This window comes from Primulina tabacum, chromosome 7 (genome assembly GCF_025594145.1).
Source record: "Primulina tabacum isolate GXHZ01 chromosome 7, ASM2559414v2, whole genome shotgun sequence".
NCBI classification, from domain to species: domain Eukaryota; kingdom Viridiplantae; phylum Streptophyta; class Magnoliopsida; order Lamiales; family Gesneriaceae; genus Primulina; species Primulina tabacum.
Window position 1 is genome coordinate 12,783,533 of NC_134556.1, and position 16,601 is coordinate 12,800,133.

The 16,601-nt window shown below is 39.7% G+C and overlaps 1 protein-coding gene across 1 annotated transcript in view; it reads right to left on the bottom strand.

The window, feature by feature from the left end:
• Positions 1 to 4,722: 4,722 nt before the first annotated feature.
• LOC142550576 (uncharacterized) overlaps positions 4,723 to 16,601 on the bottom strand; it is a 44,339-nt gene continuing 32,460 nt past the window's right edge. Inside the window, exons 7-8 of the mRNA XM_075659651.1 lie at positions 5,317 to 5,708; positions 4,723 to 4,834 (exon numbers count right to left, since the gene is read on the bottom strand). Of these exons, the coding sequence (XP_075515766.1) occupies positions 4,723 to 4,834; positions 5,317 to 5,708 (504 nt within the window). The remainder of the gene's footprint in view (positions 4,835 to 5,316; positions 5,709 to 16,601) is intronic.

A 16,601-nucleotide genomic window follows, 5' to 3' on the forward strand; every position in this document is an offset into this window, starting at 1 on the left:
AATTATTCTATGCCAAATATTTTTCAAGAGAAGTAAAAGCCAAGAAGGTGAAGGAATTTCTTGAATTGAAGCAAGATGCTATGTCTGTTACTGAGTATACTTTGAAATTTGAAGAATTAGAAGAGATGTTTACATGGCAAAAGTGATCACCTATCAAGATATTGTTGAGAGAGCCTTACTTGCCGAGCATGATGAACAAGAGATTGAGAAGGAATGGCAGTTAAGGAGGTAAGCTTTTCAAGCTAGAGGGCAAGGGACAAGTACTAATGTGCGAGGTGGCCACAAAGGAAAAGGCAAGATGGAGCAATGCAATAAGTCTTCTTTAGCTTCTTTAGATACAGAGCGACAATTGTGTCCTTTGTGTGGCAAGCCACACAAAGGTGAGTGTTTGGCTGGTAGTGGTCGCTGTTATCGATGCAAGGAAATGGGACATACAACACAGAAATGCCCTTCTTCAGACAAAGGAAAGGTTCAAGGCATGATTTTTACAATGACAAAAGAAGGTGCCAATCCTGATTCTTCAATCATATCAGGCAATATATTAATATCTGGCAAGGAAGCACTTACATTGATTGATACTGGTGCGACTCATTTTTTTATGTCTGAAGTGTTTATGCATTCTTTATCTCGTGAGCCTACTGTCATGCCTTTTCATTTCAATATTATGTTGCCCTCGGGTGATGAGATTTGTCCTACTAGTATCCTTAAGGCATGTCCAGTACAGATGAGTACGAGAATGTTTTATGCTGATTTTATTGTGATTCCGATGGTTGCCTTTGATGTTATATTGGGTATGGATTAGTATCTGCTTATCGTGCAGTGATTGATTTTGTGGGGGAAGACTGTGAAGTTTTTAACTGATGACCATGAGAGTGATGAAATTGTTGGTCTAGACTCATCGATAAGTACTCCCATTATTTCTTGCTTGCAAGCTATTAAATTGTTGAATAAGGGATGTACTAGTTTTCTGGCTTTAGTATCGGATGTGAATAGGGACAATAATGTGCCATTATAGAATATTGATGTGGTTCAGGAATATCCTGACATATTTGCTGATGATGTGCCTGGCTTACCTCCTGATCGAGAGGTAGAGTTTGTTATTGAATTGAGTCCAGGTACAGCCTCAATTTCCAAAGCTCCTTACAGAATGGCTCCAACTGAGATGAAAGAATTGAAGAATCAACTGCAGGAGCTATTAGATAAAGGTTTATCTGTCCTAGTTCCTCGCCATGGGGAGATCCGATTTTGTTCGTGAAAAAGAAAGATGGATCGTTGAGATTATGCATTGATTATCGAGAACTTAACAAAGTAACTATTAAAAATAAATATCCTTTACCTCAAATCGATGATCTTTTTGATCAATTGCAAGGAGCCACCGTGTTTTCGAAAATCGATCTTCGATCCGGATATCATCAATTGAAGGTAAAAACGGAGGACATACCAAAGACTGCTTTTAGAACGAGATATGACCATTATGAATTTTTGGTGATGTCGTATGAATTAACTAATGCTCATTCAGTGTTTATGGATTTGATGAATCGTGTCTTTAAGCCGTATTTGGATACTTTTGTGATTGTGTTTATTGATGACATTTTGATCTATTCTAAGACAAGAGAACTTCATCGTGAGCATTTGAGGATTGTGTTGCAGCTATTGAGAGAGAAGCAATTATATTCTAAATTAAAAAAATGTGAATTCTAGTTGGAGCAAGTAGTGTTTTTGGGCCATATCGTGTCAAAAGAAGGAATATCGGTGGATCATTCGAAGATTGAGTCTATTAAGCAATGGTCCATTCCAAAGACAGTTTCATATGTAAGAAGTTTTCTTGGTTTGGCAGGATATTACAGACGATTCATAGTGGACTTTTCGAAGATAGCTTTGCCACTAACAAGTTTGACTCGGAAGTCTGTAAAGTTCGAATGGACCATAGAATGTCAACAAGCATCCCAAACATTGAAAGATAAGTTAACTTCTGCCCCTGTATTAGTACTTCCTTGTGGTACTGAGGATTTCGTTGTGTATACAGATGCTTCAAAGCAGGGGTTAGGTGCTGTATTGATGCAGCGTGGAAAAGTGATGGCGTATGCTTCTCGTCAATTGAAAGAATACGAGAAGAATTATCCCACACATGATTTGGAGTTAGCGGCTGTAGTATTCGCCTTAAAGATTTGACGGCACTATTTATATGGTGAGAAGTATGAAATTTTTACAGATCATAAAAGTTTGAGTTATTTATTTTCACAGAAAGAATTGAATATGAGGCAGCGGAGGTGGTTGGAATTAGTAAAAGACTATGATTGCACCATTAGCTATCATCCTGTAAAAGCTAATGTGGTTGCGGATGCTTTAAGTCTTAAATCCAGTTATTTATTGGGTTCCATGACTCAAAAACCATTGTTACTTGATTTGCAAAGGAACGAAATAACTGTGGTGTCTCCAGGTACAATAGCTCAATTATCTGCACTGGTTCTTCACTCAACCCTGATTGATCGAATTTTAAAAGAACAACATCTGGATACTCAATTATTAGAGTTGAAAAATAAGAGTGATCTGACAGGAGTTTTTGAGTTTGGTTTGAGTCGTGATGGATTGTTGACCTTTCGAGATAGAATATGTGTTCCTGTGGGTGATGATATTCGAAAAAATATACTCATTGAAGCTCGTTCAACGCCTTATTCGGTACCCCTGGCAGTACCAAAGTGTATCAGGATCTTCGACGTCTTTATTGGTGGCCAGGTATGAAGAAATATATCATGTTATTTATTTCTGAATGTCTAACCTGTCAGTAGGTTAAGATTGAGCATCAAAGACCTGCTGGAACTTTGCTATCTCTCTCAATACCTCAGTGAAAGTGGGAGCACATCACCATGGACTTCGTAACGGGACTTCCAAGAACACCAAAGGGTTACAATTCCATCTGGGTGATTGTTGATAGGTTAACCAAGTCGACTCATTTTCTTCCGGTCAAGGCGACATTTACAATGAACCAGTATGCTGAAGTCTATGTAGCTGAGATTGTAAGACTTCATGGAATCCCTGTGTCAATTGTATCTGATCGTGACCCGATGTTTACTTTTGAATTTTGGAAAAGTTTGCACAGAGCCTTGGGCACCAGATTGGCTTTTAGCACAGCCTACCATCCCCAAAGCGACGGGCAATCCGAAAGGGTAATCCAAATCCTTGAAGACATGTTATGAGTGTCACGCCCCGTGTCTGAAGCGTCGGTGACATTCGGCATTGTTTAACAATTACCTGAAAAAAATTAAGCCTCGTATCAAAAACAAACTAGTCTTTTTCATAAAACAATATTGTCTTTACAATAACAATGAAATGAAAATTTACATCAGAGTTTCAGAAGCGGAAACAAAAGGAAAGTAAAAATCTTGAGTCTTGATCTCGATCACCGATTCACCAACCCCATAAAGCTTCTTGCTCCTCCTCATTTATTTGCTCTTCGTTTTTATCTGAAATTTGTAAGGGGGTGAGTGTTTTGGGAAACACTCAGCAAGTGGGGTCGATCGATTTCCAACGATACATATAGAACTTAATCTTTAAAGCATTTCTTTAACAAAATTTCAAAACTTATTACCTTTAACTTATGATAACAGAAACGAATCGAATATGAGACAGAAGTTATCAGATGATTCAGAGCAGTTCGGAAGCAAATCAGATCATTCAGAACAATTCACAAACAGACACAACACTGTTACTCATCTCATTTCCATGGTCAAATGTCCCAAATATGTTAGTCCTCTTAGGGGTGAGGCCAGAACACAGTTTTATACCCACGGATAGGGGCCAGACAGAACATGGTTTTATACCCACCAATGGGGGCCAGACAGAATCACAATTCTCATCCCATTTCAAATCAATTCATAACAGTGAAACACAAAATTCAGATTTACCAGACATAACTTATCAGAATTTCAGATATCAGAATTTCAAATGGATATAGCGGAGTCAAAGAATTTCGAAGAACAAACAGAGCATATCATCGATCGAAATTTTAAAAGAACAGACTGATATTTTCGAAAATAAGGACGTACACATGCATGTCATGATATTTATATTCAAAGTTCAAAATATGAGAAATTATGTAACAAAAACCCACTTACTGTGTTTGAAGGTACGGTATGAATATGGAGATTCTTGAACGAAGTTTTTCTCTCGAAAGTTGAGCAGTACTTCGACGTGACTTTACCAAATGATGTCTTCAATCCAGCAGCACTCCGACGCAGAATTTTTGCATTCGACAGCACGAAGCTTCTCCTTGCTTTGGCCGATTTTTTTGGAACGATTTTGTGGAGGAAAGGAACCGATTTTCTTGCTGAATTTTTGAGTGCATTTTCTTTCATCCACGGTGTAGTATTTATAGAGGAATTTGAGACCCTTCCACTAGCCTTGGCCGAAATCTTGGGCTCCAAGGAAGCCATAATTGTGGTCAAAGCATCTCAAGCACCAAAGGTCACTTCCTGCACCATTAATGTGTCCTAGTCCCTTAGCTCCTCTCTTAGCTCCTTCATTGGTTTTCTCAATGGTCATTTCTTGCATACTAAGTTTGTCCAAACCCTTAGCTCCTTCATTGGTTATCTCAAAGGTCACTTCTTGCATAATAAGTTTGTCCAATCCCTTGGTTCATCTTTTAGCTCTCTTTTTGGTCTTGTTAGGACAAGCTTGGTTGAGCTTCTTTGAGATGAAAGATCGAGTCCTTGAGCTGGGGTTTTACTCCTCCAGTGACAACTCTTCGATGGATGCGGTTATTTGCAGCTTGGCCTCCTGTTGAGCTAATCTCTGAGCTTTGAAGCTACTTCTTCGAATTAAGTTAGCTGAAAATCTAAGTTCATATTTGGTTTTATAGTTAGAATGAAAGTTGTTGAGCTTAGTTTAAGCTGAATTTCAAGTTTGTATTTCTTACATGATTCGCTTTAGATCGGAAAATCCCAGGTTCTCACATCCCTCCCTCCTTATTGAAAGTTTCTCCCACAAAACTTGGATCAGCTCGATCTTTTAAATAGATGAGGGTATTGCGTGCGTATCTTCTCTTCTAATTCCCAAGTGGCCTCTCTTTCTGTATGATTTGACCACTATACTTTGACATATGAGATTGTCCGGTGTCTCAACACTTGATCTTTTGTGCCCACTATTCGAATAGGGAATTCTTCATATTTGTGTTCTTCATTGAGATGTCCTTCAATCATCAGTGGTGCAACTTTGAGTACATGACTCGGGTCTGGGACATATTTTTTCAGTTGTGAGATGTGGAAAATGTTGTGAATTCTTGACATATCAGGAGGAAAAGCCAGACGGTTGCTGAACCGATTCACTCCTTTCATAGGAGAGACCTTGACATAGGCTTTTCCACCGACCTCCAATTCCATCGGTCTTCTCTTCACATCTGCCCAACTCTTTTGTATATCTTGAGCTGTCTTGAGTCTTTCTTTGATTACGACGACTTTGTCAATGGTTATTTGAACAAGCTCTGGTCCAGTAACAGCTTTTTCTCCGACTTCATCCCAGTATAGAGGCGACCTACATTTTCGGCCATACAAAGCCTCATACGGAGCCATTTCGATGCTGCTGTGGTAACTGTTATTATAAGCAAACTCTATCAACGGTAATTGCTCACTCCAATTTCCCTGAAAATCCAGCGCGCACGCCCTCAACATGTCCTCGAGGTTTTGAATTGTTCTTTCAGTTTGGCCATCAGTCTGAGGATGATAGGCCGTGCTGAGAGTGACTTTGGTTCCCATAGCCTTTTGGAAACTTTTCCGAAATCTCGATACGAATCTTGGATATCTGTCAGACATTATACTCACTGGGACTCCGTGTAGTTTCACTATGTTGTCCATATATAATGTAGCTAGTTTATCCAGGTTGTAATTCATTCGTACCGGCAAGAAATGTGCAGACTTGGTCTATCTATCAATGATTACCCAGATCTCATCGTGCCCTTGCCTTGATTTCGGTAGCCCTACTACAAAATCCATGGAGATGTTATCTCACTTCCACTCAGGTATTTCTAATGGCTGTAGAAGTCCTCCTGGCTGTTGATGTTCTGCCTTGACTTGTTGACAGGTTAGGCACTTGGAAACAAAGACAGCCACGTCTTTCTTCATTCCGTTCCACCAGTAATTATTTTTCAGATCCCGGTACATTTTGGTGCTTCCTGGATGTACTTAAAATCTTGATTTATGTGCCTCCGCCATTAATTCTTCACGAATCCCATCGATGTCTGGCACATACAACCGTCCTTTCATCCAAAGTATACCATTTTCATCAATATGAAATTCTGGAGTCTTTCCTTTTGAATTTGCTCTTTAATTTTGAGGATAGAGGAATCTTGACTTTGTTTCAATTTGATGGTCTCTCGGAGGCCTGATTGCACTGATAGTGAAGATAAGCTCACTTTCCCAAGGATCCTTCGGCTCAACGCATCTTCCACCTTATTTGCCTTACCCAGATGGTAATTGATTGACAAATCATAATCCTTTAGCAGTTCCATCCAACTCCTTTGCCTCATGTTTAATTCTTTTTGGGTGAAAATGCACTTGAGGCTCTGGTTGTAACGTACCGTACTTTTAACTACTTAAAATTTGCGGAAAAATAAAAATTTTCGTAAATGAATCGTGAACATTCAAAATTCGATAAAACAAAATGTCCATCCCCAAAGTAGTTGCATAAAAGATCTCAAAGTAAAGTTTGTCAAAGATATTTGCTTAAAATCTCATAACCAATAACATAAATCAGAGTACTTTTAAACATTTCATAAAACTTAAAACTTGGCGGTCCTCGGGTTTAGCCTCCCGCCCAATCCAAGCCAGCTCACTGGTCCACATCTCTCGTCTCCTCAAATGCCTCATCACCTGCATCGATCAAGTCTAGTGAGTCTAAAGACTCAACATGTATAAATTGGAAGAAACGAGTAATACGTAATAAAATCACATGCAACTTTAAAATAGAGCGTACGTACTTGAAACTTGGACTTGCATACTTAAAGCTTGAACGTAACGTACTTGAAACTTGTACATACATACATAAACATAGACGTGCCATCATCATAAGACTTTTTTTAAACATGCTTGCATACTTGTACATACTTGAACATTCATAAACTTCATCATTTTGCGTAGAGATATGTTTCAAAGCAAGTGACCCATACATAAATACGCCTGATCAGACTAAACCACAATACTGGGCTGACAGGGAAAATCCACTGCCACATACATGAGATCCCCGTTCATGCTTTAACGGGTGGATTGGTCCCCGGTCATGCTTTACCGCTTTCCAATCCTGATCTAAACCCGTTCATGATTTAACGGGGTGGAGAGGTCCTCGGCCACGTTCACCGACTTCGAAACCCATTCATAAATTGGTCACAAGACATTTAGCATACATAAAAAATAGAACATTTTCTCATTTGCACGTCGAACATACTTACTTGGCGTTGAGGGATTCGTTGGTTCTCGCTTGGTGTCAGTGCTGCACATACTAACATGATTACAAGCACTTATCTTTCATAGCTTAGACGTAGGTACTCGTGCTCACCACCGAAGTACAAAAATAACTTATGACAATCTAGATCACTCGGGACTTGACCTCATTAAATCATTGTACTAACCCATGACGTCGAACGCCAAAACAAATCTCAAAGGGAAACTTGAACTATTCCCAAACAGGAGGTACACGGACCCCGTGCCCAGGTCCGGCTCCGGGTCCGTGTAGGTACTGCAAAATACGTGTGAAGAAAAGGGAAGGCACGGACCCCGTGCCTAGGTCCGTGTAGATACTGTAAAAACACACCGAAAAGAATGAAGGGCACGGACCCTGTGCTAGTGTCCGTGTGGGGGTCCGTGTAGGCTCGAAAATTTGACACTTCAAAGGAAACAAAGGTACGGACCCCGTGTAAGGGTCCGTGTCCGGGTCCGGATACCTGTGTTGACTGAAAACCCACGAAAATTCAATACATGTATTTCTTAACATTATAAACTCGATTGCACGAACTATGGACCGACACCTCGAGACCTTGTCTAGGATGCTACTACATTGATACAACTTGTACAAACACCCCGAAATATGACGCCCATCCTAACACAGTACAATCTCATAATCACGGAAATTGACATCAAATCGTTTTCTACGACTTATAATGAATTCAAATGCCTATTGACACTAACCGGCATACCAAATACCAACCCAACATCATACTAAACATAGCTAAATGCAACAACGATCTCCCGTCGATCCCCAACGAAGTGTGCAACAATAAAACTTCAAGAACACATCAATACATAATTTTTCAAAAAACGCAGTTTGAGAAGTCCCACGAAAATGATCATATCTCACTCAATTTTTATCCAAATATTTCGAATTTTATATCAAATCGAAGGTATCAAATTGTTCAATGTTTCTTACGTTGAGAGTTTTCCCAAAATCTCGACCGAAAAATCTAAGTTTTTAAAAGATCAGTTAAAACGAGATTTGAGATCCCAAAAATGGTTTTAAAAGTGATCCAAACATGATTGCTCAAACTTCTACACATCACACATGTATTTTCTCGCATAAAAACATCGCAACACATAATATGACTAGATCAACCTAGGAAAAACAGAATATACATGCCTTTAAATCTTTAACGTTACCGAACGACGACTCCGAAGCGGGAAGGATGCGAGAGACGATCCGAGACGCTTGTGGAACGGTTTTCTTGAAATTAAACCACGAAAAGTTGCTGGAAAGTATAGAGGGAGGGGGCGGCTACTCTTAGGTGGAGGAACCGTAGGTTTTTGCTCTCAAATTCTGAAAATAAAATGTGTAGGTGTGTGCTGTGTGTTTTGGTGTGTGTAAAAACGTGTAAGTGTGTGTCAGTGTGTGTAACGTGTGTGTGTGTTTTTAATAAGGAGAAATTATTGCTAACTTAACTAATTAAAATACTAACAAAAGTTAACTCACACTAATTTTAAACAACTTCTCAATTAAAAATAAATACACACTAATTTTTTAATAAAATTCTCCTTTTTAACAAATAAAATGCACAAAGCCAACTTTAAAAGTTTCAAAATTCTAAACTCACTAATTACATAATTTTAGGCTTTAAAATGCTGAAACTTATTAAATTAATTAATATGCCCCAGCCTTAACTTAAAAATAAAATACCACATTTAAAATTACCAAAACGCGTCCTCGGTATCTTTTCCTCGACCCCGCATTGAATAATCGTCTGAAACATGAAACTCGAGAAACATTTTAACGTGCATCACATAAACATAAATAATTCAAAATAATACAATTTAAATAGGTCGTGCATCACAAAAAAAATCATTTAAATTTAAATAAATGATTTAAAAATTAAATAAATGCATGAGTTTTACGTGTACTGATTTTGGGCTCTACAGTTCCTCCCCCACTTATATAAATTTCTTCCTCGAAATTAAATCTTACCGAACAACTCCGGGTAGCGATTCCTCATGTCTGCTTTGGTCTCCCAAGTGGCCTCCTTCATGGATTGATTTAGCCATCGAACTTTGACCAACTTGGTTACTTTGTTCCGTAGTCTACGCTCTTGTCTGTCTAGGATTTGGATAGGTCTTTCCTCGTAAGACAGGTCTGGAGCCAACTATAACGGTTCGTAGCTCAAAAAATGCGAAGGATTAGCTAGGTACTTCCTCAGCATTGAGACGTGGAACACATTGTGTACTCCGGCCAGATTCGACGGTAAGGCTACACGATAAGCTAGTGTCCCAACTCAGTCGAGAATCTCGAACGGCCCAATGAATCTCGGACTAAGCTTGCCTCTCTTTTCCCAAATCTCATACACCCTTCATAGGTGCTATCTTTACAAAAACTTGATCACCTACGGCGAACTCGAGATCTCTTCTTCTCTTATCAGCATAGCTCTTTTGACGACTCTGGGCGGTCTTCATCATGTCTCGGATCTTGACCACCACATATGCAGTCTGTTGAACTTTCTTTGTACCAAGTTCTGCTCTCTCACCAACCTCATCCCAATGAATTGGTGACCTGCACTTCCTTCCATACAGTGCCTCGTAGGGAGCCATACCTATAGATGCTTGGAAGCTGTTGTTTTATGTAAACTCCATTAGAGGTAGCTTAGATTCCCAAGTCCCATGTAAATCTATTATACAGGCTCGCAATAAATCCTCTAAAATCTGAATCACTCGCTCAGATTGGCCATCTGTGTAATGCCCGAGAATTTGATTATTGTAATCTGAAATGAATTGTTTATAATTGAGGTGATTATAGACGGAACGGATCAGACCGCGAAAGCCGGAAAGAAGAATTAAATTATGTGCGAGGATGAGCCGGGCGCATATGCGTGACCCAGCCGGGCGCATATGCGCGAGGTAGGCAGAGAACCTCGTGCATATGCGCGACATGAACTCGCGCATGTGCGCGAGGGTGGCAGAGAGTTGTGAAGAACCTCGCGCATATGCGCCGAGTGAGGGCGCGCATATGCACGAGATGCCGTGAGGATGACGTGCCGAGACATAGTGTCTCGCGCATATGCGCCGAGGATAGTCGCGCATATGCGCGAGACGTGTTGAATGAAAAATAAGTCATGTGTCCTTGCTATGCATTGATATGGGTACACCTCTTCATTTCTCTATCATTTCTCAGCTGAAGAACGAAAATCTCTGAAGGAAACATCTTCAACTCCAAAGTATATGAGAAACTTGGTTGTGCAACATCTAACCATCCGAATTGTGATCCGAGCTTAGATTTTTGATCTTTTCGCTACTAGCTTCAAGAGAATGTAAGTTTTATCATGTTATTGCTTGATTTGGAAATTCAGATGTTGGGGGAATCATAGTTTGATTGATGATATGTGTTCTTGAGTTTACGGTAAACGTATAATTGAAAACAGATTGAAGAAAAGATACCGTATGTGATTGTTCTCATTTTCCAGCTTATATGGTATGAGTTGTACAGAATTTTGGGGTTATGATATACATATGATTGTTGTTATGAATTGGTGATATTGATCTTATGATGTTTAAGTTGCCGGTATATCAAGACTACACCGTTATGCCGTAGAAATGCATCGAGATTTTATATCGGTATTCCTACGTTGAGTTGGAGGTTGATATAGTGAATCTTATACATGTATTTCAGATTTGTATTGAAGGTTTTGAAGATTGAGATTGATTTCATCCAACCAAACACCGAACAAAGAAAAGTATAAATCAATGTTGAACCGGGAGATACGACGACTCGAGTCTGATTGAATTGGAGTTTCCCTAAACCACATACTAGATTGTTTATGCTTTGAGATGTTTATAATTTTGTCTATTGAATTATAGAAATGCACTTGAGATAGATGAGTCATTGGTAGAGCGGCCAAGTTACTAGATGTTCGGTGGTATCGAATTGCATAGGAAAAGATCGATTCCTATTGTAGATGTTCGATACAGAAAGGACCAAAGTCTAGGAATAAGACGTACCGCCACCCCGATTGAGAGAGTAGGTGGGAGATTTGTTACGTCTTATTCATACCGGGATCCCTAGACTTAGATGTGAGTCGAGTCAAGAGTTTTATCTGTATTAACTAATGTGTCATAAAATCATGATTCATGTTCTTGATACATGGTTTATATTTTGTATATGATCGTATGCATTGCATGTATACATGTTTTATACTGGGATTTATTCTCACCGGAGTTTCCGGCTGTTGTCGTGTTTGTATGTGTGTATGGCAACAGGTGGGACAGGATCAGTACCAAGAAGAGCTTGAACGAGTGATGATTAGCGTGGTGATCCGGGATTAGATACGAAACTGGTGGTTTATTCCTAGACGTGTAATAATGGAAAACAAACACTAGTTAGATGGTTTGTAAATGGAATAAATTTGCAAGTTGATCATGTGTTGTAGACTTTACATTTGATCTTGTACAATAAATAAACATAACTTGTTGTATGCTTGTATACACTTTTAATTAGCAATGCTTAGATATTATAAAATTTTTTTTATCAAAGAAGCATACACAATTAATCCATTTAGTCCCAAATGATTAAAGAAGATGAATTAGCACCCGGGTCCCCACAATCTGTCTGCGGGTGAAAAGCTGTACTGAAAAGCAACTTCGTCCCCATGGCAGCATGCAATATTTTCCAAAAGGACGATGTAAACCTCGGGTCCCTGTCGGACACAATAGAAACTTGGATTCCGTGCAAACAGACTATCTCTCTGATATAGAGCTCCGCATACTGCGTCATGGAGAAAGTCGTCTTTACTAGCAAGAAGTGCGATGACTTAGTGAGTCGATCCACTACAACCCAAATGGCATTGGATCCTCTGACTGACCTCGGCAATCCAACAACAAAATCCATGGTGATATTCTCCCATTTTCACTCGGGGATAGGGAGTGGTTTAAGCATTCATGCTGGCCTTTGATGCTCTGCCTTCACCTGCTGGCAAGTGAGACATTCAGACACAAATCGACGGATATCTCGTTTCATACCTGGCCACCAATACAAAATCTGCAAATCCTTGTACATCTTGGTACCCCCTGGGTGAATAGAATACGAAGATGCATCTGCCTCTGTCAGAATATCCTCTCTGATCGAACCAACACTAGGCACCCACATCCTTCCTTTGTACCTCACAATACCATCAGACACTGTGTAGAGTACACTGCCCTTGGCTTCATCCTTCAGTCTCCATTTCTGTAACTGCTCATCTGAAGACAAACCTGCACGGATTCATTCTAGCAAAGAAGACCGGAGTGTCAGATTAGACAGTTTAGGAGCTCTGCTCTTAGGATAAACCTTTAACCCAAATCTCTGAATCTCTGACTGAAGAGATCTCTGCACTGACAACTATGCTACGACTGCAACTTTTCTGCTCAAGGCATCTGTCACAACATTAGCTTTTTTCTGGATGGTAGCTAATCTCGCAATCGTAGTCTTTTGCTAACTCTAATAATCGTCTTTGTCTTATATTCAGTTCTTTCTGCGTGAAGAAATACTTAAGACTCTTGTGATCAGTAAATATCTGGTATTTCTCGTCGTACAATTAATGTCTCCATATTTTCAACGTAAAGACAACGACGGCTAACTCAAGATCATGATTCGGGTAGTTCTTCTCATGCGCTTTCAACTGCCTGGAAGCATAAGCTATAACCCGACCATGCTGCATCAACACTGTGCCTAACCCGAGCATAGATGCATCGGTGCATAACATAAAGTCTCCTTGCCCTGATGACATGGCTAAAACTTGCCCAGAAATAAGAGCTTGCTTCAAAGTATCGAAGCTCTTCTGACATCCATCACTACATATGAATTTAGCATTCTTCTTAGTCAATGAAGTGAGTGGCACTGCTATCGAAGAAAACTCCATGAATAAATTTCATGTAGTAGCCTGCTGGGCCTAGGAAGCAGCGGATCTCTGACGCATTCTTCGGCTCAACCCATTCTTTAACTGCTGCTACTTTAGCTGGATACACCTCGATACCGCTGCTAGAAATTACATGACCCAAAAACGCTACCTTCCCCAACCAAAATTCACACTTACTGAATTTTGCAAACAACTTGTGTCTCTGCAAAATATGCAACACTGTACTCGAATGATGAACGTGCTCCTCATGGCTCTTCGAGTAGATAAGAATGTCGTCAATGAACACTATGACGAACTGATCTAGGTAGGGCCGAAATACTTGGTTCATCAAGTCCATAAAAATAGCTGGAGCATTAGTCAGTCCAAACGACATCACTAAAAACTCTTAATGTCCATATCTAGTGCTGAAGGTTGTCTTAGTTTTACTTTACTATGACCTCGAATTCTGATTTTCTCACAATTCCCAATATTAGAAATGGAGGTTCAAACTTATCGTATCTTACTTTCCTTATACTATACCCGTAATGTTCATCGATCTATTACATTAGCATTTATGCAGTTCAACCTAAGAAATCTTAGCACCAAAAGTTTCTGATCAACTTCTATCCTTGGTACTACACTCAAAAGTTAAACCTTATCTTAACCCCGTAATAATATTGACCTACGATCCTTGAATCGAATCTTTACCTTATGACACCAAACTTACGTAACTTAGCTATTTATAAGTACATCTCAAATAAAGATTGTTGCTAATCTTAAATTTCGAGTAACATTAATCCATAAAACCCCAAAATATACAATATCGATATTCTGCTTAGATAATAAAACCTTCCTAGCATCAAACACATGCTTAAGCTATTTCCTTCCCAATTACATTATAGTTGAGGCCTAAGACACTTCAACCTTCCTCATTGGAACGAATGTCACACTTTGACGTATCCTCAATACTTAATTCATTCTAACGTATAAAGCTTAATAAGTTTCCCCCTGTTAATGATGAACTAATTCTAATAAATCAACTTCACTTATAACCCACAGAATTCTAGAATTCTCATATAAAGATTTTATATTTCTTATTCGATAAAAATCTTAATATTCGACCATTGGTAACCTATGTTGAATACAACTACTTCCCTTTTGTTTTTATTTCACCCAATATCCCCGTATAATCACCTATTTCATAAACTTGAAATTAAAATTTACACAACCCAAGTAGTCTTAGATAACCAAATTCCAGTACTCATATCCACTTAATCATAAGTTTCTTAATGAATTACAAAGATTCCTCAAAACAAGGTGCCTGATAGGGCCTCTTGCCACGCCTATAGACCTCAATGTCCATCTGGTCCTGCCCTGCCGCAAAAACTCTCGACACGGCAACTGTATAAGTTGTAGGACCAGCAACCCTGACACCACGGCGCAAGATCGACCGCAAACAATCCATAAAATGCCTCAGATTCTCCCGGGCATCGTTAATAATTAGGGGCCCAAAGTGACACCCCCCTTTCGAACTTCCTGACGAAGTCTGCCACGCTGCTGTCTCCTTGTCGCAGCGACATGAACTCCTTGGTCAGGCGGGAGCGTACTTCTTCAGTGAAGTATTTGGAGTAGAAAACCTCCTTGAACCCATTCCACGTCAGTATTTGTAAGTTCACTGACACTGACGTGCCTTCCCTCCAAAGCCTGGCGTCTCCAGTCAACAAGGAGGTGGCACATCTAACTCTGTCTGCATCCTGCAGCTCCATAAACACAAAGATTACCTCGATAGACTTAATCCATCCTTCCGCTATCATCGGGTCAATAGTCTCCGAGAACTCCTTCGGATCCATCCTCTTAAACCTCTCATAAACTGTCTCCAGTCTGGGCCTTGACCCTGTGTCTATTGCAGTCTGGTTCTCCGAAAACTGTGCGAAGAACTGAGTCATCCCTGCAAGCATCTGAGCCTGCAAACCTGGGGATGGACGAGGAGGAGTGACCCTCTCCCCATCCTGGGCTTCCCTATTTATCTTGCGTCTAGGAGGCATATTGTTCCAACAATTCGCCCAACACGTAAACCCAACATGCATGAACATAATACTAGTATCATAAGATGCACGTAAGTTGAACTCAAACATGCACATGCTGAAATCATGACTGGATACATATTACACGAATGACTTGAGGTGTGACTTCGTGAGCTTCTTGCAACTGGCAGTATGCATAACCCTTTACAAGAACACCGCTCTGATACCAACTGTAACGTACCCTACTTTTAACTACTTGAAATTTGCGGAAAAATTGAAAATTTTCTTAAATAAGAAGCGAACCTTCAAAATTCGATAAAATAAATTGTTCATCTCAACAACCGTAGTAACAAAATATTTCGAATTAAAGTTTGCCAAAAGTATTTGCTTAAATCTCATAACCAGTAACATAAATAAGAGTACTTTTAAACATTTCATAAAACTTAAAACTTGGTGGTCCTCGGGTTTAGCCTCCCGCCCAGTCCAAGCCAGCTCACTGGTCCACATCTCTCGTCTCCTCAAATGCATCCTCACCTGCATCGATCAAGTCTAGCGAGTCTAAAGACTCAACACGTATACACTGGGAGTAACGAGTAATACGTAATAAAATCACATGCAACTTTAAAATAGAGCGTACATACTTGAAACTTGAACTTGCATACTTAAAAGCTTGAACGTAACGTACTTGAAACATGTACATACATACATAAACATAGAGGTGCCATCAACATATGACTTTTCTTAAACATGCTTGCATACTTGAACATACATAAACTTCATCATTTTGCGTAGAGGCATGTTTCAAAGCAAGTGACCCATACATAAATTCGCCTGATCATACTAAACAACAGTACTGGGCTGACGGGGAAGATCCACTGCCACATACATGAGATCCCCGTTCATAATTTAACGGGTGGATTGGTCTCTGATCATGCTTTACAACTTTCCAATCCTAATCTAAACCTGTTCATAATTTAACGGGGAGGAGAGGTCCTTGGCCACGTTCACCGACTTCCAAACCCATTCATAAAATGGTCATAAAAAATTTAGCATACCTCAAAAATAGAACATTTTCTCTTTTGCACGTCGAACATACTTACTTGGCATTGAGGGATTCGTTGGATCTCGCTTGGGGCCACTGCTGCACATACTAACATGAATTTCAACACTTAACTTGCATAACTTAGACGTAGGTATTCGTGCTCACCACCGAAATAAATAAATAGCTTATGACATTCTAGATCACT